At 49.0% G+C, this 23,167-nt stretch overlaps 1 protein-coding gene across 1 annotated transcript in view; it reads left to right on the top strand.

The window, feature by feature from the left end:
* Positions 1-4,340: 4,340 nt before the first annotated feature.
* The window catches only part of TP53BP2 (tumor protein p53 binding protein 2), a 48,540-nt gene continuing 29,713 nt past the window's right edge, over positions 4,341-23,167 (top strand). Inside the window, exons 1-2 of the mRNA XM_080651251.1 lie at positions 4,341-4,641; positions 19,225-19,372. Coding sequence (XP_080507377.1) covers positions 4,615-4,641; positions 19,225-19,372 — 175 coding nt within the window. The 5' untranslated portion in view covers positions 4,341-4,614. The remainder of the gene's footprint in view (positions 4,642-19,224; positions 19,373-23,167) is intronic.

Raw genomic sequence — 23,167 nt, forward strand, 5'->3', positions numbered from 1 at the left:
AACGAACATGTTGACTACATCAGTGAAAGAAAGGTCACTGGTGACTTCATCAAGGGCTGTTTCACACGGGGGCGGGGGGGGGGAGGAGTACAAGGCGGGGAGGGATGGAGCTGAAAGGATGAGTAAGAGGGAGGTGAGGTAATGAGGAGAGGACTGACAACGGAAGATAAGAACTCATTAGCTCCCGGTTTCAATAAAGCAGGGAAGGGCTTACACCAAATCAAGGTCCAAATCAAGGTGCCGTCAATAGCAGACAGATGTCTTCAAATACTGGGTTTCTCCAATGTGGGGTCTTTTGTCATGAATATGGGGAGGCTCACCCCTACTGCTCCTCCTTCCTACCCTAACTCTCTTGGAGAGGGAGTGTGAGCTAGGCCAAGAGGGGGCTTGGAGGCCATGTTAACAGCATGGTATGTATCCTAACAGAAACAGAAAGACATGGGAAGCATTTCTTTTTTATTTTCTGAAAAACATTTTACTAACTAGAATTTAGAGCAAACACAAGAAGACAGAAAAGTCTAATAAACCACCATGTACGACTCATCGTCTGGCCCCGAAATGCTTCCGCCTTCAATCCTGCCCCATCCATATGTCCATCCACTTTGACTGAAGAGTCCTAAGCCCAGGCTTGATTATATTTCTGCTGAGATGATGCTTGCTGCTGGGTAGAGCAGGGGTCAAGCAAACTTCCTCTTTAAAGGGCCAGAGAGTAAGTCTTTTAGGCTTTGCAGGCCACACAGTCCTCTACTCCAGCCACTCAACTCTGCTGCTATGGCGTGAAAGCAGCCACAGCCAATATGTACACAGGAAGACTGTGTTCCAGTAAGACTGGGCACAGACAAGGAGCAACCAGTGAGTGCATAAATAGGTGGCACAACAACTGTGTTCTCTCCAGAGTCTAGGACAGTGCCTGGCAAAATACAGACCCCCAAGAGTATTGGTAAAAAAGTCAGTGGGGCCCTAACTGGTTTGGCTCAGTGGATAGAGCATCGGCCTGCAGACTCAAGGGTCCCAGGTTCGATTCCAGTCAAGGGCATGTACCTTGGTTGCGGGCACATCCCCAGTAGGGTGTGTGCAGGAGGCAGCTGATCGATGTTTCTCTCTCATCGATGTTTCTAACTCTCTATCCCTCTCTCTTCCTCTCTGTAAAAATCAATAAAATATATTAAAAAAAAAAAGTCAGTGGGTTGGAGGTGGGGGGGGGGGTGGGGAATGAACGGCAGGAGCGAAAGCCCCACATCCTCTACTTGATTGGCTAAGGAAGGTGGGAGGTGATCTTCTGAAAGGGGAGAGGAACACAATGTTTGCAACACCTGTGGGAATTGGGGAGAAAGTTGGGATCTCAAACACCTGAACTCAAGACAAACATAATTCATTGTATGTGCCTGGGGGCGAGGTGAGGTCCAAAGAGAAGAGGGCTCCCCGCCCAGCTGGTGGTAATTTGGCTTCTCTTTCTTGGGCTTGATTACAGAATTATAGAGGAGACTCTCGACCAGGGGTCCTCATACTTTTTTTTTTTTTTTTTTTTTTTTTTAAATATATTTTTATTGATATTTTACAGAGAGGAAGGGAGAGGGATAGAGAGCTAGAAACATCGATGAGAGAGAAACATCGATCAGCCGCCTCCTGCACACGCCCCACTGGGGATGTGCCCGCAACCAAGGTACACGCCCCTGACCGGAATCGAACCCAGGACCCTTCAGTCCGCAGGCCGACGCTCTATCCACTGAGCCAAACCGGTTTCGGCGGTCCTCATACTTTTTAAACAGGGGGCCAGTTCACTGTCCCTCAGACCATTGGAGGGCCGGACTATAGTTTAAAAAAAAAACTATGAACAAATTCCTATGCACACTGCGGGCCCGGGACCAGTCAGCTGCTAAGCAGGACAGGCAGCGGCACCCGGCAGGCCGGATAAATGTCCTCGGCGGGCCGCATGTGGCCCGTGGGCCATAGTTTGAGGACGCCTGCTCTAGACAGACTAAGCAGGTGGAGCTTGGAAGGGAGAAAACGACCCACCAGAGAGCCTTTTGTGAATGGCACAGAATTTAAGGAATGAGACCAAAGCTTAGACAAGGTTTTTTGTTGTTTTTTTCCTGCTTCTATGATTTAAAGAGAGAGAGAGAGAGAGAGAGAGAGAGAGAGAGAAGAAAACAAAAACCTCAACATAAACATACCTGCTATTTGGCAGCAGGGAATTCTCAATTGGCTGGAAGTGAGTTTCGGGACAGAGTGCCAGCTGCTGTCCCTTCTTCCTTCCCTCTCCTCGGGCGACAGGTCATCTGTGAGACAAGCAGTAAAAAAATGGAATGGGGCCACCTTACCCCAATTCCTCTCTCCTTGCTTCTATTTCTATCGGAATTGTTTTGTTAACAAGCCAGGGCTGCCAGTGCTCACACTGGGTATAATTTACTATCGTGTGTGACCATTTCAGTGTTCAGGCGGTAAAGAGGTATGTTTTTCATTGTTGAGAACTAGAGGCATCGTGACCGATATCTAGGATTCTTTTTCCGATGAATGTGGATGATATTTAGGTTGCTGGAGATTTCCTTGTATGCACAAAAATAACAAAAACCCGTGGAATATGAAGCTGTTTTTTGGTGCTAAATAGTCCCTTTATAAGCTGCAGGTTGCCCAAAAAAATAAATAAATAAATAAATAAATAAATAAATAAATAAAGGGGGGATTCTTGCTTTCCACAAATGTGCTAAGTTTCAGGATGAGAGATTCTTTTATTTTTATTAAGATTCTCCAATTTAACATGATCTCCTCTTCCCAGCAACTTGCTTCCCTCCTTATAACTCTACTTGGTAATTTATGTGATTATTAATATACGTAGCTATTGGTTTTATTGTCCACCCAGTTTTTGTTTGGTTCATGAATCAATCTCCAGCACGTAGAATACCCAACCTAGGGTAGATATTTGATGAATATTTATGGAACCAATGAAGGGATCGATTCCCTTTACTTAACTCAGGACAATTCTCTTAAAATAACAAGACTTTAAACTAGAGTTTTGGAGAACTTTGCATTCTAAATGATTTAGCCATAGCTTTATTATTTCTAGACATGTAGCTGGAAGGTGCAGTCTGGAGTTGGATGGGGCTTCTGGTTTGGGGTTTGTTAAGACTCGGAAAGGATTGTCCATCCTTGAAGCTAGATAAATCTAGGGGATTTCCTCCACTTTCTGGACTCTCAGAGAAGTGACTGAGTGAGCCTGCAGAGGACTTTAGCAGAAGGAAAGCTGCTCCGGCAGTTCGGGTCCCTGGAGTCTCTCTGGAGGGTGGCAGCGGGTGCCAGAACCAGCTCTGCGACTTTTTCAAGGCGAGCCACTGCCGTTTCCGGGCCTTCGCTCCCCTCGGAGGAGCCTGGTACAAATCCAAGATATTCCTGAGCAGCAGAAAATCTCCGTAGAGTGCTGCTTTTAACCTTTCGGCGGGCTTTATTTATTCATTTTTATTGTGGTTAAGTATAAACATTACATTTGAGTCATTTTTAAAAAAATATATTTTATTGATATTTTACAGAGAGGAAGGGAGAGGGATAGAGAGCTAGAAACATTGATGAGAAAGAAACATAGATCAGCTGCCTCCTGCACACCTCCCACCGGGGATGTGCCCGCAACCAAGGCACATGCCCTTGACCGGAATGGAACCCGGGACCCTTCAGTCCGCAGACCGACGCTCTATCCACTGAGCCAAGGTCTGGGCAATTGAGTCATTTTTTAAGCTTACTTTTTGCAAATTACACAAAGTCACACGGGAGTTTGAAATGTGCATTTGGGCCACGGCCAATGAGAGGAAAGGCTGAGAGCTCCTTCCCCCGGGACCTCCCGGCACGTGCTGCAGGCCCAGCCTCCACCGCGAATCTCCATCTTGTTGGACGGGGCGGTCCTCGCGGCCTCCGGGAAACTCGGCCGTCCAGGGGGCCGACAGGTCCTCCCGCGAGGGGCCCAGGCGCCGAGTCTGGGCCCGGGGATCCCCAAGGCCAAGGGTCCCACCTCCTGCACTGTTGGGAGGTGCAAGGGAGGTGCCGGCCCTCTGCTCCTCGGGGGTCTTTCTTACCTTCCCCTCTTGCCTAGGCGCCGCCCCCCAAGCCCCCGCTCCGCCAGGAGGTGCGCGCTCTAGGCGCTCTGCCGCGCGCCCCCGACGCACGTCCTGCGCCGCCAAGAAAGGAAAGGGCGCCTCCCCCCGAGAGCGCGCCCGCCCACCGCCCTCCCCGCCCCGCGCAGGCGCGCGCGCTCCCGCCCCCCCGCGCTCCCCTCCCCCCAGACCCGCGCGCGCGCCGAGGGCGGGGCCGCGCGCGGGGGCGGGGCCGGCGCGGGCTCGGCAGGGGCCAGGCCCGGGTTAGTTGGTTTCGGAGCGGAGGAGGCAGCCCCGCGGCCGCGAGCGCTGAGGAGACAAAGCCGCGTCCGGTGCCCCGCGGGGTTGGGCCCGGGCTCCGAGGCGCCCCAGCCGCGGGAGGGCTGTGCGGACCCCGCGCCGTCCCGCCACCACCGCCGCCGCCTCGCAACAGGTCCGCCGCCTCCGGGCGGCCTCGCTCCGTGCTCCCCTCCCCCGCCCCGCGACCCCCGGGCGCCGCCGCTGGGATCCGGGCCGCCGTCGGCCACCCGCTTCGATGCGGTTCGGGTCCAAAATGATGCCGGTAAGTGGGCAGGCGGGCTGGGGCCGGGGCGTCAGGCCCGGAAGTGTGCGCGGTCGCGGGTGGGGGGCCGGTCCGCGCCCACGGTAGGGTCCCGAGCCGATCCCGGGGCCTGAGCCCGCGTGGCGGGGCCGGTGTGTTGCGAACCTGGGGGGAGCCGCCGCGGCTACAGGCTCCGGGCTCCCACCCCGGTTCCCGCGATCCCCGGCCCGCGTGCGGGAGGAGGGTCCCAGCCACCGCTCCAGAGCAGCCACTCAAACTTTTCTTTTTCTCTCCGGCTGGATCCTGAGGTTCTGCAGTTCTTGAAGGTCACGATCAGGGAAACCGGGAATCTTATTGCTTTGTCTTAAAAATTAACAACCCCAAACAACTTTTCGCTGGAGTGAAATACTCATCCTAAAGAGTGCCCTGGCTTGCCTCTGAATTGAATTTCGATCTTGGTATCTGCAGTAGCAGCCCAGCCGCTCAGCCTGTTTCTGGAAAACTGGTTTTAGTAAATGCAAACGCAAAGTTTTTTGGTCGCAGTAAAATGTCTGTGCCCGCCTGCTCCGAGAGGATTGGTGAGTGCCCAGCTCCGCGGGCTCCGGACCTGGCCGCCAGGCCACAGGTGTGCGGCAGGCAGGTTCGAGGCATTTTTGAAATGCCTGCTTCCTTCTAAGGTCGCACAGACCGTCTGGAAGGTTGCAGTGGCTTATGCAGGCTGCACAGCATCATGTCTGCGTTTGTTCAGAGAAAGCTTTTAGACAGTCTGTGGGTCGGAGTGACGACACGTTTTGTTGATCTGCAGTCACAGATGCAGAGTATAATTATTCTGTCCCCTGCTTCCTCTACTTGTGTTATGGGAGGGTGTCCTCAACTTTCCTGTTGGGGACAAACTGAATTTATTGCAATTGATCATTGAGTTTAGATAGTTCTGGATATTTTGTCCTGCCAGAAGTCTAGGAATTTGAAGGTGTTAATAGCAATGTGCATCCTATTTTAGTTTTTTTTTTTAAATATTTTTATTGATTTCAGAGAGGAAGGGAGAGGGATAGAGAGATAGAAACATCAATGATGAGAATCATTGATCAGCTGCCTCCTGCATGCCCCCTTCTGGGGATTGAGCCGGCAACCCTGGCATGTGCCCTTGGCCAGAATCGAACCTGGGACCCTTCAGTCCATAGGCGGATGCTCTATCCACTGAGCCAAACGGGCTAGGGCCTATTTTAGTTTATTACCTGGTTATGAAGTCAGTTTGTGATGTGAATGCCCAATCAATACAGACCATGAATAAGGGGGAAGGATTTTGCGGTTAAAATGTTTAATTCCTGGGATTTACATTTCTTTGTCTCGAAATAACTCTGGCTGGCTGGCTGTGAATTTTTCCTAAAAATAGGACCAAGGCAAGTGTTGGTTGTTGCTGTGTGATTTCCTCCTTAAAGATGGGTTTTATGCCTAGGTATCCTTTGTGCTTTCTTAACACTTTTGTTTCCTCCTCCCAACTGCATGCCAGATCATCAGAATTTGTAAAAAGTTATGTAGCTCGCCCTGACCGGTTTGGCTCAGTGGATAGAGCGTCGGCCTGCGGACTGAAGGGTCCCGGGTTCGATTCCGGTCAAGGGCATGTACCTTGGTTGCGGGCACATCCCCAGTGGGAGGTGTGCAGGAGGCAGCTGATCAATGTTTCTCTCTCATCAACATTTCTGACTCTCTCTCTCTCTCCCTTCCTCTCTGTAAGAAATCAATAAAATATATTAAAAACAACAACAACAACAACAACAACAAAAAGTTATGTAGCTCTTGAAACTATATTTAATTGAGCAGGATGGTTCTTCTAATCGCCTTTCTCATGTCAGAGGAGAGTTTGAGCAGGACGGCAGTGTGGTGTGGTGGCTCGTGTTCCACCTTTGAAGCCAGACTAACTCTTAGTATTTGCTCAGCTACTACCTCTGTGGCCATAGGCTTTTTTTCTTTTTTAATCCATCATCCCTCAGTTTCATCACCTGTAAAATGGGGATAATTACAGTACTGCACCCTTAGGGTGGTTGTGAGGATTAGAATTACTGTTTATGAGGCAATTAGTTCAGTGCCTTCCTTTGAATAGATGCTAGGTAAGAGCTTCTCCTGAATTTACAGTATTGGTTAAACCGAGATTCTCTCTCTTTTTTTTTTTTTAAGATTTATTTTTATTGTTGAAATTATTACAGATGTGCCTCCCTTTCCCCCACTGACCCCTTCTAGCCCACACCTGCCTCACTTAAACTGAGGTTCTTATCCTTGCAATACATAAACATATGAAACTTTTTCATTTAGTAACCTCATGTTACGTGTGTCTTTATCCTGTTTATTTTGGGTACTTACAAATGAGACTTTTCTTAAATGTATTTCTCATCTCTCAGCTTTTTAAAAAATTACTAGTAAATATATTTTTATTGATTTCAGAGAGGAAGGCCGGTGTGGCTCAGTGGTTGAGTGTCGACCTCTGAACCAGGAGGTCACCATTTGATTCCCAGTCAGGGCACATGCCTGTGTTGCTGGCTTGATCCCTGGTCGGAGGCGTGCAGGAGGCAGGCGATCAATGATTCTCTCTCGTCATTGCTGTTTCTGTTTCTCCCTCTCCCTTCCTCTCTGAAATCAATAAAAATATATTTTGAAAAAGGCTTTCAAGTTCTAGCTTTGCAATATTGTATTTGTATGACTATACCATATGCTGAAAGAATTCCTTTTTGTGGTTGAGTAGTAATATAGCAAGTTAGCTTAGGTTTCATTCCAGAATCAAGTTTAAGGTAGGTTCTCGCCGAAACCGGTTTGGCTCAGTGGATAGAGCGTCGGCCTGCGGACTGAAGGGTCCCGGGTTCGATTCCGGTCAGGGGCATGTACCTTGGTTGCGGGCACATCCCCAGTGGGAGGTGTGCAGGAGGCAGCTGATCGATGTTTCTCTCTCATCGATGTTTCTAGCTTTCTGTCCCTCTCCCTTCCTCTCTGCGAAATATCAATAAAATATATTTAAAAAAAAAAAAAAAAAAAAAAAGTTTAAGGTAGGTTCTGTATAGAATTGTAATCCTAAAGGCTGCTAAATAAATCACATGTTTAAAAAAAATGTGCAAAGTATCTCACATTTCATGTGCCGTAGTGAAATTTGTTGCCTTGGGACTTCTGCTGTGTTAATTAAAAGCCGAAAAGCATTTAAATTTTTCTGTAGTTTTACCTGTTTCAGAAAAAAAAACAACCAACACAACAAAATTAGACTGCATAAGTGTACAGCTGATTATATTAAAAAAAATAATCTGGAATAATCTGGAAGGGATATGGAGCGTCCTTTATTCAGACGCTGCTTTTAGGAGGAACTGCTTCTCTCCCTCTTCACGTCCCCTGTCCCCCAACAGCAGACGGTAAAAACAATAAAACAAACTTCTCCTTTCTGGAGCTTTTAAGGAACACCGTAGACCTTTATCTCTAATCTACCATAGTGGGCGGCACTCCCTAAAACGTCTTCCTAAGGTTCGTTGGACACTGAGCCCTTCAGCTCATATAGGGTACCTGCATACCGATACACGTGGGTATGACTTGCCGTACGTACTAGTATTATAAACCTCTTGCCCTAACCGGTTTGGCTCAGTGGATAGAGCGTCGGCCTGCGGACTCAAGGGTCCCAGGTTCGATTCCAGCCAAGGGCATGTACCTTGGTTGCAGGCACATACCCAGTAGGGGGTGTGCAGGAGGCAGCTGATTGATGTTTCTCTCTCATCGATGTTTCTAACTCTCTATCCTTCTCCCTTCCTCTCTGTTAAGAATCAATAAAATATATTAAAAAAAAAACAAAAACAAAAACCCTCTCACCAACCTTCTCTACTAAGAATAAGAAGGGTGGGATGCAAGAGTTGAGGAATCTGGAGTGTTCTTTCAGGTCATGCCACTTCATCAAGTCAAACGTTACTGAAATACTTGTTTTTTTGGATGGTGTGCTAGGTACTCAACAGAACATTCTTCTGTAATCAAAGTAACTGAGAAAAGAAAACATAGATGACAGACTGGATATGAAATGTATACTCATGCTGGAGTGGTAGGTGAGACATTGAAATTTTACATCTCATGTCCTGGCCGGTGTGGCTCAGCTGGTTGGGCATTGTCCTGTGCACCGAAAGGTTGCCGGTTCGATTCCCAGTCAGGGCACGTGCCCGGGTTATGGGCTCAGTCCCCAGTAGAGGGTGTGCAGGAGGCAGCTGATCAATGTTTCACTCTCACATAGATATTTCTCTTTCCCTCTCCCTTTCTCTAAAAATCAATTTAAAAAATGTCATTGGCTCTTAATAGAACATTGGTAGATGGAACCCAGGGTGGTCTATGAAGGTCTAGAAAGCAGCTTAAGGGCCTCAGGAATAACATCTAGGTTGGGAGCATGAGCTCCGAAGTCATAATAGGCCTCAGCAGTGATCGGTGTTTCTCTCTCTCTCTTTCTCCCTCCCTCTTCCTTCCTCTCTCTCTAAAAATCTAGTCAAAAAAAATCTTTTAAAAAATTTGCATCTCATTGGGGAGAGCCAAGAAACTTGAGTCATTAGGAGATCCTTCAGGAGCACTGAGTATTAGGGAGACAGTGGTTCTTAAAACACTTTGCATACTGTCTTATAAAATTATCTTATCAAAGAAATGCAAATCCTAAACATAAAAGCAACTCCACTAACTGGCAACTGTGGTCACTCTTAGTTTTATTGTTCTACATAAAATTTATCCCAAACCAAATTACTTATTTAGATGATAACAGAGTCAGATTTTCATTGAAAATGTTCATCTGGCCAGTAAATACTGAACTCTCACGTGGAATGCAGACTTCAGGTGTTTTTCTAGAAACAAATTTATAATAAGTATTACTTCATTTAGATTTCAAACATTTCAGCTAAAAATCCCTAAGACGGAAGTTGAGAAGGATAGTAGAAAGCCTCAGGGAGTAAGTGTTTACAGAATCCCAGTTTCTACCGCTAACGGCGGTAATGAGAAGTGGCCAGGACGGCGGGCTGGTCTTCCACTGCGGAATGAACCACCTCCCGGTAAACCAGGGCCCTGGGCGCTTGTTTCCCGGCCAGGGAAGGCGAGGAAGCGTCTGAGAACCTCCTCGGGCCTGGCCCTGTGCCCGGTGATGTAGGTTGGACACCCAGTAAATGACCCTGTGTTGTGAGTCTTCTCATTCTCATCCCACAGATGAGGAACTGGAAGCCGGAAGGATTTTGGTCATTTGCTCCTGGTCACTCAGCATAAATGAGATATGAATCCAGGTCCTCCTTCAAACAAACGCTCTTTGAGGTGGTGATGACGGGATTAGAATCCTTTTAGACGGTGGCGATGACACCCTCTTGGCGAATGATTACTTCACATGGTGCTTCCTAGAGCATAACTCTGTTATTTTTGAAGTCGTTAAAGGAAAACAGAGACATCTTTCCACCCTGAAAGTCCAAGCTGGAGGAGAAGGTTGCTAAATGGTTCCCTTATCGATATGATCTGAAGGAGAGTCTCTCGCCCTGGCAATGGAGGCACCTCAGTGACTTTTTTCTACCTCCTAGACTTCCATAGAGACCTCAGCTCTCCCACCTCTGCAGGGGGAGAGGGGAGGGCAGTAATTACCTTTGGTATGTGGGTGTTGGCTGATCTTGCTATCTTTTAACAGGGCTTGAAGGTGATGATGTAGGAAAGAAAGAATCTGAAGTGGACTCGTGCTGGGAGATGTGGAGGGTGGGAAATCATAAAGCACCCATGTGAGCCGCCCCCTCACTCCTCAGCCCTTTCCCGAGGCTCGGGTGGTGCAGCAGTGGCCGGAGGGTGCCCACTGCTGCTGGACGTCAGATGGGGGCCCCGGGACACGGTCTGCACTCGTGCTGCTGTGTCGTAGGGAGTAGTGATTCCATCTAATCAGATGGATCTACTGGACATAAGCTAGGAGCTGCTGTTGAATGAAATCACACTGAGTCATTGCCCTTCACTCCTCCTCATTGGCCTGTTGGTTATTTATGGATGGCCTTTTGGGGACGTCTGCTCAACAAGTATTTATAAACATTCTCTGTATCCCAAGTGCCATGGATACAGGAAAGAAGAAGACACATTTCAGGCACCTTACCTTCCATGGAGCTTAGTGGGGGAGGAGAGGAGGGGATGGAGAAATGGAAAATAAGAAAACATGAGAGGGGGTGTAAGTAGGAAAATGTGACGGGTGGCCAGGGAAGTGGGTGGACAGTTCAGCTCAGACCTGCTGACCCGAGGGAGCGGGTCCTGTGAAGGTTTGGGAGTGGAGCATTTCGAGTGGGAAGAACTCCTAGGGCCTGGAGGGCGCCGAGGGGGCTGGGGAGGCTGGGGGCCGGGGGCCGTGTAGGAGCTGAGTGGAGAGAGGGACGCAGGGCAGCTTCCCTGGGTGGGGCGGAGAGCTCAGGTGGCCTGGGAAGGGAGGTGGCAGCCGCTGGAAGAGTCTTAAGCTGTAGAAGTGACATAATAGGTTTAGAAGTGGCCGTTCTTGCCGTGTGGAGAATGGCTTGTGGAGGTGTCCGATGGAAGGCCTGGGGAAGGTGGGAAGGCCGGGAGAGAGAGAGAGCTCCCGCTGCAGGAGAGTCTGCAGAAAACCGCCCAGACGAACCTGAGTTCCCTCACCGACCACGGGCCTGGCGGATGGTGTGGGCTGGCCGTGAACCCAGTCCACACAGTTTGCCCCTTGTTTAAACACTCAGAATCCCAGGGGCGAGAGAAGAAACCGATACCTCCCCAGGCTGGGGAATAAGACAAAGTCCGGGACGGAAGGCTGGTCCCTAGGAGAAACCACGCCAGTGTTACCGCATTAGAGAGCTCTGCGGGCGGAGAGGAGCCGCCGTCTCTTCTGTCTCTTCTGTCGCTGTGGCTCTGTGACACTGAGCGGAGCACGCAGGTTTCTTAAGGAAGCCCTAACCCTAACCTTAATGCTTTGCACCAATCATGCTTGTGACCACGTGACCATCCCCAGACGCTCCGATGCGCTCACCTAACAGTTCCTTGACCGGTTTTAAAAACCAGAGACAGCTTCATTTTACTGACAGAGATGCAAAGTAGCAAGTGATTTAGGAAATTCAGGAGAGCTGACTTGAGTTCTAGAAAGGGCTCTCCAGCCAGAGTTTTTCTGCACCACCAGATCTAGGTAGATGGTACCTGCCAGCTAGTTTGTGTACAAAGGTCTTTTCTGGATAATCTGTTGATTTCCCGGGAAGGGAGCTATTTTGGACAACACTTTATATTAAAGGGAGAGGGGATCTTTCTCTGGTAGGTTTTGCTTGTTGCTTTCAGCAGTCAGAGACCTGGGCGCTGTAGCCACTGCCCTTCCATTCTTCCATTTCCTCCCATAGCTTCCATCCCTGAGTCACCGTCCCTCTCTAGTCCAGGCTCCTCTTCTGCTTTACCCGGCTCTTGCCTGGGCTGATGTAATCCTCTCGTGAGTGAACCACTTCTCTCTCTCTCTCTCTCTCTCTCTCTCTCTCTCTCTCTCTCTCCTTAGGACATGCTTAGAGAGGAACAATTATGGGAGGGGGGAGGGAGAAAGGGAGGTGGGGAGAGGAAGAAAGAGAGAGAAACATGGCTTGGTTGCCTTCAGGGGATTAAACCTGCAACTCTGACTGGGAACCAGACTAGCAACCTTTTGGTCCACAGGACTATGCTCACCACTGAGCCACTCTTGACTGAGCCACTCCGGCCGCGTGAATCACCTTTTTACAACCTCATCTCTGTTGGAGCTTATCTTTGAATTGAGAACTAACTTAATAGTTGTAAGTGGTACCTCATTGTTTCAGTTTACATTTATTTCCCCCCTCAGGTTTTATCATTTATATTATCTTATATGATCTGTCTGTTATATCCTCTGTTCTTCTTTTAAAAAGATCTTTAAGTTGATTTTAGAGAGAGGAAGGGGAGGTACGGGGGGGAGAGAGAGGGAGAACAGGTTCGTTGTTCCACTTCTTTATGATTCATTGGTTGATTCTGGTGTGTGCCCTGACGTCCAGCCACAACCTGGCACATTGGGACGATGTCCTGACCAGCTGAGCTCCCGCCCAGGGCTACGCTCCACTTCGTTTACTCCGTTACATATTGGTGGATTGATCTCTTTCCCTGCAGTTCGTACTGTAAAAAGTTGAACTTCCTGACTTACAAGTCGGAAGGAAGTTGGCGTTTTAAAGTCACCGAGAAGGACTGATCTGGCGCCTCTACCAGGGAAGGAAGCCCGTACGCGGTGGCTGGGGCGGTGGCTGGGGCTGTGAGCGTTCGCGGCCGCCCCAGCAGCTTCCTCCGAGTGCCCGGTGAGATGCTCCGGACCTCTGTGAAGGCTGGGCGGTGCTTTGATCTGGTGGTTGCCGCACTCTTTATGACGGAGGGAACTGAGCTCAGACGTTCCCAGGCACGAACGCTGTAGTCTGAGTCAGAGAGAATCATCCCGTTTCGCACAGCCGTGTCCCAGGGGAGTTAACGGGAGGGAACCCCTTCTGCTGCTCCGCACGGGAAAGAAGCGAACGAAGTCCTGTCTGTTTCCTTGGGGTATGGTGTGTTATGGTGTGTTAGAAACTCCCAAGTCCGGGAAAGATGGCATTTTGGAAGGACGGTTACTGTAGGTTAGTTTTTATGTTTTCCATTCGTTTACACCTCTTGGCTGACACTTCAATCTGTCTCAGATCACATTTCTTTTTTTAAAAAATATATTTTATTGATTTTTTACAGAGAGGAAGGGAGAGGGATAGAGAGGTAGAAACATCGATCAGCTGCCTCCTGCACACCCTCTACTGGGGATGTGCCCGCAACCAAGGTACATGCCCTTGACCGGAATCGAACCTGGGACCCTTCAGTCCGCAGGCTGACGCTCTATCCACTGAGCCAAACCGGTTAGGGCTCAGATCACATTTCTTTTTCCCCCATTTCTGAATTCCCATCTTACCCACAAGTCTCATTCATGCAAATTAGTAATAAGTTGTTCTCTGACTTTCCCATGGGTAAATTTACCTTCCTTAAGAGATGTTTCTCTCTCACACAGTAAGCCTGTAGTAGGCCTTTTAAACGATGATACAATTCATATACCACAAAATTCACCCTGTAAGGCGGTGGGCGGGGGGACCTTTTCCTGCCACGGGCCATTGGATATTTATAACATCATTCTCAGGCCATACAGGATTATCAACTTAAAAATTAGCCTGCTGTGTTGGGTGAAACATTGCATTAACTCACCCCTAATGCCTTGGCAGGGCCAGACCGAAGAATTTCCCGGGCCTTGTTCAGCCCAGCCCGAGGGCCGGACGTTCCCCACCCCTGTGGTAAAGTGTGCAGTTCAGTGGCTTCAGTGCCCTCAGAAGGTTGTTACTGTCATCTCTAACTCCAGAACATTTCATCACCCAAAAGGAAGTCCCGCCAGCCCCTGGCAACCACTCGTCTACTCTGCCTCTTAGTGCTTTGGCCCCCGCCCGCCACCATGGCCTCTTCGATTAGAATCCAGATTCTTGTCGCCTTAGAACAGCCGTGGGCAAACTACGGCCCGCGGGCCGGATCCGGCTGGTCTATCCGGTTCTCTTGCTCTCCCCTCCGCTCCTTTACTTTGAATTTATATTAGTTCACACAAACACTCCATCCATGCTTTTGTTCCGGCCCTCCGGTCCAGTTTAAGAACCCATTGTGGCCCTCGAGTCAAAAAGTTTGCCCACCCCTGCCTTAGAACAACGGTTCTCAGCTTGTGGTCTGTGGGCCATCAGCGTCAGCATCACAGGGGTGCTTGTTGGAAATGCAGAATCTATAAAGCACACACACACACACACACACACACACACACACACACACAGCAATGCACACTCGCAGTCCCTCTCCCCATCTGCTGAATCGGAAACTCGGGCTGGGCCCAGCATCTGTGGTGAGCAGCTCTGTCCACACCGAAGTTGAGGACCCGTGGCCTTCGAAGTCCTGCATGATCAGGCCTCTCTGAGTTAATGTCTTCGGAATCTGGAGCCCTTTCCCTGTGCTCCCTCTGGTGACCTTCCTCGTCCACAGACGTGACCAACTCCATCCTTCCTGGGGTCTTTCCCTCTGCTGGTTCCTCTGCCTGGGAGTTAGCCAGGGTTAGCCAGGCTCGTGCGCTCATTCGGGTGAGCTCTGCTCGGCCCCTCCCTGACCTGGCAGGTGTGGGAGTCGCTGCATCTCCCGCTTGCCCTCCAGATCCTCCTCACCTTCCCCGACCCTGCTTCCTGCTGAAGGTTGATTTCCACAGACTGCTCCCCAGGCCACCTGACTGCTGTCCAGTGTCCAGTGCCCAGTGGAGAGTGGTAGGGGATAGACGAGGGAGGGAGCGCGTTGGCCATTGATGGCCTTGCTCCCTCCCCGGGGGCCGGCCGTGTCCCTCTCCACACAGCGCTCTCTCTCTCTAGAATTTTGTACTGTGTGCTGTCTTAGCTATTTAGTGAGGATCAGTTTTATTAGAGCTTAGATTATAAAATGGTGGCTTGTAAATAGTGAATGAACGAACAACGTTGAAACAAGTGGGATGACTTGTTAGTCATGATACAAGCTGGAGAAATAAGGGGGGACACACTGATTTCTCTCAGGGTCTAGCTATGCTGTCCGCTGTAGCATTTACCATGCCGGAAAGAAAACTTACTGTGACACTCGATCAGAGGTAAACCTGTGAAATGCAGTCACAGCTAAAGAATTTATTAATCATGAACAAATACTTACTGTTTCCTTGTTACATACCAGGCACATTCATGGTGCTGAGGATAGCGCATGAAACAGACAAAACCCCGGAATGTTTTAATAGGGAAACCAGATAATAAAAACACGTTAAATAAATGTAATAATTAAATAAATATAGTATGTCAGCGACTGTGCCAAGAAGAGGCATAAAGCAGGGAAGTGGCATGTAGCAGGGTGGCCAGGGAGGCGACATCTGAGTGGCCTGCAGGGAAGAACATTGCAAACAGGAACAGAACTGCTCGGGCCCTGAGGGGGGAACGTGCCTGGCCTGGCGTCCGCTGGTGGAACAGAGCGCGCACGCAGGGCATCAGGAGATGAGGGCTGAGAGGGAAGGAGGGCAGGTGTTGGTGTGGGCAGGAGCAGGCAGCTAATCCAAAACAAACTCTGTCCCCCCCTCCCCGTGCCCCCCCATCATAGTCACACAACAAAGCAACCTGGTTTCTTCCTGAATTGACTTTCTCACTGATCACTGAATTGTCCAGTTCCCACACACCCCTTCACCCCCACCCTCACTTAGTCACCGCCACCCGTCTTCTGTTGAATCTGCCTTTTTTGCTAGGTCCCCACCCACTGCCTTCATGCAGGCCCTCATGTCATGCCTGGATTGCTGACCTCCAACTTGCAGGCTGGCGTAAACATGCTGGCTTTTACTCTGACGCCGAATAAACACCCAAAATAATGGTAGCTCTTAGGGAACTTAAAGACTCTTATTTTGAAGACGAGGAGGCTGAGATTTGGGGAGGTGACATTATTTCCCTAAGGTTGTCTAACTAATTATTAACAAATCTGGGGTTAGGCCCCAGATCTCCTGCCCGGGAACCTGCAGCCATGTCACATTGCTGGCCCCAGCATCCAGGGCCTCGCACAGAAAGTCACCCCGGAGCTAATCTTCATGCAGACAAGGTAGAGATGGGGTCACCGCATGTGCTTGCCATTCATGCCAGTATTAATTCTGGGGGTTTTGGGGGCATAGTAATCTTAAACGGAACACACCTCTCATTCTTACTTGTAATTACGCTTTTAAAGAAATAAAGCTGTTGTTTCCCAGAAAGTGAAAGACCCGATCTCTATTCGAGTTTGCGTTGCTGTGGTGAAATAGAGCCGTTCCTAGTATTTTTCTGCTGTGTGGACAGCTTAGAGGGCAGAGGATGGATCAGAAGAACAGACTTGTACCCGGACCCTCTCCTTAGCAGCTAAGCAGATCACTTCTCTGAGTCCTCTTTAAAGAATTTATGTATAAAGAGAAAACCATGCCGAAACCGGTTTGGCTCAGTGGATAGAGCGTTGGCCTGTGGACTGAAGGGTCCCGGGTTCGATTCCGGTCAAGGGCATGTACCTTGGTTGCGGGCACATCCCCAGTGGGGGGTGTGCAGGAAGCAGCTGATCGATGTTTCTCTCTCATCGATGTTTCTAGCTCTCTATCCCTCTCCCTTCCTCTCTGTAAAAATATCAATAAAATATATTAAAAAAAAAAAGAGAGAGAAAACCATAGCTGTGCTGCCCATCTGAGACTCGATGTGTGTTTCTGAGATGATGTGTGTGCAAGCACTCGGAAAGGTGGCAGTGACACGGTAAGGTGCCAATCTACGTAATGATAGCCGTTCACTTGTTGAAACTGTGTTTAGTAGGCAGACTGTATATTAAGTATTTCTGTATTTCATAAACACCTAAGTCTCATATTTACAGGGAAAACAGTTACTATTCTTGACGAGTCAACTTCAAAGAAAGTTTTGGTGTGGGTGGGGAACATAGAGGAGAGGCGTCCTGTTTCACACTGAAGTGTAAATTGTTTATCTCTGTCACTAAATACGCTGTACATTTGCCAGAGCAGCAGCCGGTGGCATTCTGGGAGTTTAGTTAGTCTTTGTTATTTATCTAATACTTGGCAATTTTTGTGTAACAGTTTCAAAGTGCTGCCTGGTGGCCAAGTTGAGGCCTAGAACCGTGTATCTCTGTGCAGGCCTCGAACTGTGTATCAGAATGTGCAAACTTGGTGTCATTAGCTGGAGGGTTCCGACCTCATATGGGAACTACAGCTGTTTTTCATTCGTTTCACTTACTGTTTCAACAGAATCCACCTTTGTAACTTTTCTGGATTACCTTCTAGTTGTAATGGGTTACCTTCTATGTTTTCTAGGTTACTATTTTTTTAAAAATAAATTTTTATTGATTTCAGAGAGGAAGGAAGAGTGAGAGAGGGATAGAAACATCCATGATGAGAGAGAATCATTGATTGGCTGCCTCCTGCAAGCCCCGCACTGGGGATCGAGCCCACAACCCGAGGATGTGCCTTTGACCGGAATCGAACCTGGGACCCTTCACTCCGCAGGCCAGTGTTCTAGCCACTGAGCCACACTGGCTAGGGCTCTAGGTTACTTCCTATGTTACACACGTTTATGGGGATTAAGAGCTTTGGTTGCAAGAAGTGGAGACTTGGATTCCCTTAGGAAAAGATGGTTTTACTTCAAGGAGGAGCCAGGAAGCTCCCAGGGGTGAGCCAGTTCCTCCCGGCCCCTGTGTCCTCTCCCCCCCATGTCCCCACTTTCTCTTGTGCACGTCTTCTCTTCCCACTTTGGCCAGATCCTGAGGCATCCAGTCAGGTGTCTTAGCCAGTTTCCACCACCATCCCTAATGGGGTGCTGTCTTCTTTACAACAAGGGGCCGAGTGCAGCCTTCTCAGCTTTGGGGTGACGGGTGGGGCAGTTGAAGCTGGAAGGGGCAGTCGTGTGGCTGTTGTATGATGGTCTCGTGTCGTTGTGATCACAGTGCAGATCTTACTCTTCCGCTTTTTACCGCCTTAAAACCCAAACCTCCCCCAACATCTCAGAGAGTCTCACTGTTTATTTTTGCATAATGTACTGCACTGATCCATCAGGCTCATGGTCCTTGGCACACTCTATCTTTGATCGGAATTATTTCACAGGATAAAGTGTCACAGTGGGGTCACTCTTTCAAATGGTTTGTTCTTCTATTCCTGATGCATACTGGTTTGCGCTGAGTAGGTGCTCCATTGAGTTGCATGCACACAGTAGGTACCCACTGAGTTGAATGAGCCATAGGGGTTTACTGACTGGCATTGCCATCCACAATTTGCTTCTGCAGCACTGAGAATTAACAGCATTTTTCTTTCTTTTTTTTTTTTTGTAATTAATAGTGAAAACTTGCTTTCTTTAGTAGCAGTGTTTTTTAAGATGCAATGTCTATTTTCACTGGGAAAAAGATTGTTAATGAGTTTTAGATTTAAATCTTCTGCTGCCCTGAATGTTTGTCTGCAAGTCAGAAATGTGGCATGACAGCGGTCATTTCTGCTTACACCTGGTTGGTGAGGACATGCTCTGAAGTGGGTATTTAACTCGCTTAAACATTTTGGGTTCAACTTGTTGAACAGGGAATGTATGCGCATGGTGTAAACATTGGCTGCCCTCCAAGGTCTGTCCTGTTTCCATCTTGCCTTCAGACGCAATATGTCCTATGTTCTTATGTAGCCGTCTTACATTCTACGTATCTGTGCATGAGTGTGTGTGTATGATATCCCCCATCACCTTTACAGGGTTGGTAGGAAGACCTGCATGTAGTGTGCGCCTGGCACATGCTAAGAACTGGGTAAGGATTTGGTAGACAAATCCCATAAGTAAAATGTCAGAGAAAGACATTTCACCTTTCGTGTGAACTGGTCTGACTGTCCCCCAGCGCTCCCAGGCTGCTGCAGGCTTTGCTCCTGAGGTGGCAGGACCCCAACCCCCACTACCGGCCAGGGTTTGCCAGACTGTTCTGTTGAACATTTGCACCTGGGCCTGTTTGGGGACGGGAAGCGAAGGTGAACACAAAGCGAACACCGCCAGTGTGGGCAGTCCGATAACGCGTGTGCTTTCTCTCTGTTTCCAGATGTTTCTTACCGTGTACCTCAGCAACAACGAGCAGCACTTTACAGAAGTACCCGTGACCCCAGAAACGGTATGCCGGGATGTGGTGGACCTGTGCAAGGAGCCCGGCGAGAGCGACTGCCATCTGGCCGAAGTGTGGTGTGGCTCAGGTGGGAGAGCCGGCAGCCTGGGCTCCGGTTACGCGTCTCCTAGGGCTCCTGGTTCCTGGACGTGGCGGGGGATGCTCACGCATGTCCGTCAGGAGACACGCCCCCCTCCAGCTTCGCTGTGGCATAGGACGTCTCTCTGTCCTCTTTCTGCCTCACAGTGTGGCACCACAGTAGGAAAGGTCAGAGGGCAGGCAGCTGACACCGGTGGGAGCGGCTGGGGCGCTCCTAGGGTTTTGTATGCTGAGGCTCTGCCTGGTGAGCAACGAGGCCTCCTGATTGCCTTGCCCTCTCTGAGGTTTGTATGTTTTTAGGGGGAGCTGCTCCGTGCTGATTGCTGAGGTGGCAGAAGGCACTGGGGAAATCATAGGCCTTATGTGAAGCCTTGGAATCAATCCCTCAGTGTAGGTCTTTGCAGCTCGGAAGTGGGGCGGCCTGGTTTCTTTGGCCCCTTAGGAGTTGGTAGACCTGGGAGCACTTTTTCCCGAGTTCTGCTCGTTCCTGCACAGCCTGGGTGAGCTCCCGCTGCTCCCCCTTTCTCCGCTGGGGGTGCAGGTGACACACTGCGCTCATTGGGTTCACACCGGCCACGAAACCTGACCAGCTGAGTGCCCAGTTCCCCTGCACGTCCTCGTACCTGTCTGTGGTTGCCTTTCCCACCCTTGGGTGTTCTAGAAGGTCTTCACGCTCCATGCATCGCTTATTTTTTTAACCTTCACCTAAGAGCTGGAGTAGACCATTTGCATAAAGAAACCCAAGTGATCCTTTTAAATGCGAATCTGATAGTTGGACTTTCGCATTGACACCCCGTAGAGCTTTCTCTTCTACTTAGAATAAAATCCAGACGCTCGATCCTGGATTGTGGATCTTAAGGGCTTGCTGTCTTGGTTGTCATCTGGTACTGTTTCCCTCCTTGCCCCTCCTGCAGCTTTTTTATGGTCACGAGTAAACCACACTCAGCTCTTGCCCACCTCAGAGCCAGTGGCACTAGCTGTTCCCACGACCTGGCTTGCTTCCCTCCGGATCTGTCAGTGCTGCGCCCTCCGGTCCTTGGGGTTTCAGTTCAAACGTTCCCTCCTCGGAGAGCCTTTGCCTGAGCATCTTGCAAAAGTAGCCAGGACGTTCTCTATGATGTCATCCTGGTTTAATCCTCTGCGTACACACATCGCTCTGTGTGTGTGTGTGTGTGTGTGTGTGTGTGTGTGTTTATCACTTTATTGCCTTTTTGATCCCTGTCGCCCCAAACACATGCACTAGCGTGTAGCCTCCCTGAGAGAGATCCTGCTTCCCTGCTCATTGCTGCCCGCAGCAGAGGAGAGTGCCTGGCACGTAGTAGGTGCTCGTGCTCAGTCAGTGCTCACTGATGAGTAAATGCGCTCGCATTCACCCTGCCTTACACTTCCCCAGGTGATGGGAACCGCCCGCCCGAGTCCCTGCATTTCCTGCTTCTGCAGGCGCCTCAGGTTCTCTCTGCAGGGGTGCCTGCCCTGCTCCTGACGTGCATGGGGGAGAACGTTCCCTTTGCCAAGGCTCTTCCTGGAGTGCTGGATCCCGCCGCCTCCCTTTCTTTCCTCTCCTCTCTCTGCTCATTTGGGGTCCTGAACCCATATTATGTGACAATGATTAGGATTTTTTCCCTTCTAACTTTTTAAGTTTAAAAAGGTGGATAGTATCTGAATATGTTCTTTTTGTAAGAGGGGAAATAATATCGATAGAGTGGAAGTGTCTCCTCCAATTCCATCCCCTGATCACTTGGTGTAATTGCTGTGACTTCAGCCGATCACTTTTCAGACTTCTCTGCATTTGTACATAGCTATAGAAATAGTTTTGTGGGTTATGCCTTGCTCTATTTCTGCTTTATGTAAATAGTACCATGTGTAGCAATACCCTGCCCTTTACTGTTTTACCTTCCAACAGAGCTTGGAGGTATTGTAAGATGTGTACATTTACATCATTACTTCTGATAATCACATAATCTTTCACAGTGTGCATCAGCTACGGATGACTTAACCATTTCCTTATTCATAAACATTTACATGAACCCTGCTCCTGTTTTTGTAAATGCTGCAGTAAAACCCTCGTAGGAGCCTCTGGGTCCCGTGCAAGCATTCCTGTAGAGTAGATAACAGATGCGATGCCTGGTTGAGGGGTCACGCGTTTAAAATTTAACGCATTCGCCGAAACCGGTTTGGCTCAGTGGATAGAGCGTCAGCCTGTGGACTGAAGGGTCCCAGGTTCGATTCCGGTCAAGGGCATGTACCTTGGTTGCGGGCACATCCCCAGTCGGGGGTGTGCAGGAGGCAGCTGATCGATGTTTCTCTCTCATCGATGTTTCTAACTCTCTATCCCTCTCCCTTCCTCTCTGTAAAAAATCAATAAAATATATTTAAAAAAAAATAAATAGTGCTCGCTTCGGCAGCACATATACTAAAATTGGAACGATACAGAGAAGATTAGCATGGCCCCTGCGCAAGGATGACACGCAAATTCGTGAAGCGTTCCATTATAAAAATAAAAAAAATAAAAAAATAAAAAAATAATAAAATTTAACGCATTGCCAGGTTTCCCTCAACAAAGGCTACCTAAGCTCACAGCCCTGCCAGCTTTTCCTAAAAGCATCCTCATCACCGGTTGATAGAAAAATACGTTAATCTTTGCTGAGCTGATACTGCCCGTTTGGAAATGTATTTATTAGCCGTTTGGGTTTCATTTTTAAAAACTGGTTTCTCCGAAGCCTTTGCTCAGGTTTCCTTGGCTTTGCCTCCTCCCTCCTGACTTGTAGGCATTAAGAACAAAGACGAACCGAGAAACCTTCTATTGCAGACCTCGGCCCAGTTATCCTCTTTGTGGGAAATTCTTCCCTGACTCCAGGACCGTAAGCATGTTCTTCTGGTATTTCATGCCGGAAGTTTTAGGTTCTTTTCCTTCCTCCCTCTCCCCCACCTCTCCCTCGCCTCATTAATTTTTGTGACTAGTGTGAATTAGGGACTTAACTTTTTCCCCAGATGGAGTGGGAATCTTAAGTGCCTTATGGACAGTTTTTTCCTTACTGTCACGACATCACTTCTGGTCCTAGGTTGTGTCTCCTATGAAGGGGTGTTTCTGTAAGCTTTAGCCCGTTCCTTTCATTTTTTCTTCTTATTTAGGACAGAACCAGGTTTTTGTTTTTTTTAAACATATTTTATTGATTTTTTTACAGAGAGGAAGGGAGAAGGAGAGAGAGTGAGAAACATCGATGAGAGGGAAACATCGATCAGCTGCCTCCTGCACACCCCCCACTGGGGATGTGCCCGCAACCAAGGTACATGCCCTTGACCGGAATCGAACCCGGGACCCTTCAGTCTGCAGACCGACGCTGTATCCACTGAGCCAAACTGGCTAGGCAGAACCAGGTTTTTGTTTGTCTTAAAAAGATTTTTTTAAATTGATTTTTCAAGAGAGAGGAAGGGAGATGGTGGGGGGGGGAGAGAGAGAGAGAGAGAGAAACATTGATGTGAGAGGGAAACCTGGATTGTCTGCCTCCTGCACGCCCCCTACCAGCAGTTGAGCCCTCAACCCGGGTATGTGCCCTGACTGAATTGAACCGGCAACCTTTCGGTGCAGGGGGCGACCCCAACCAGCCGAGCCGCTCTGGCCAGGGCGGGACAGAGCCAGTTTTAATTACTATAGTTTTCTAATTTGTTGGGTATCTGTAAGGCAAGGGCTTATTTCATTCTGCTTTTTAAAAAAATATCTGAGCAATGCTTGTGTATTCCCTTTTTCAGATATATTTTAGAATTACCTGGAAAGGCTCCAGGA

This window comes from Plecotus auritus (genome assembly GCF_963455305.1).
Source record: "Plecotus auritus genome assembly, chromosome: 14".
In the NCBI taxonomy this organism is placed as follows: domain Eukaryota; kingdom Metazoa; phylum Chordata; class Mammalia; order Chiroptera; family Vespertilionidae; genus Plecotus; species Plecotus auritus.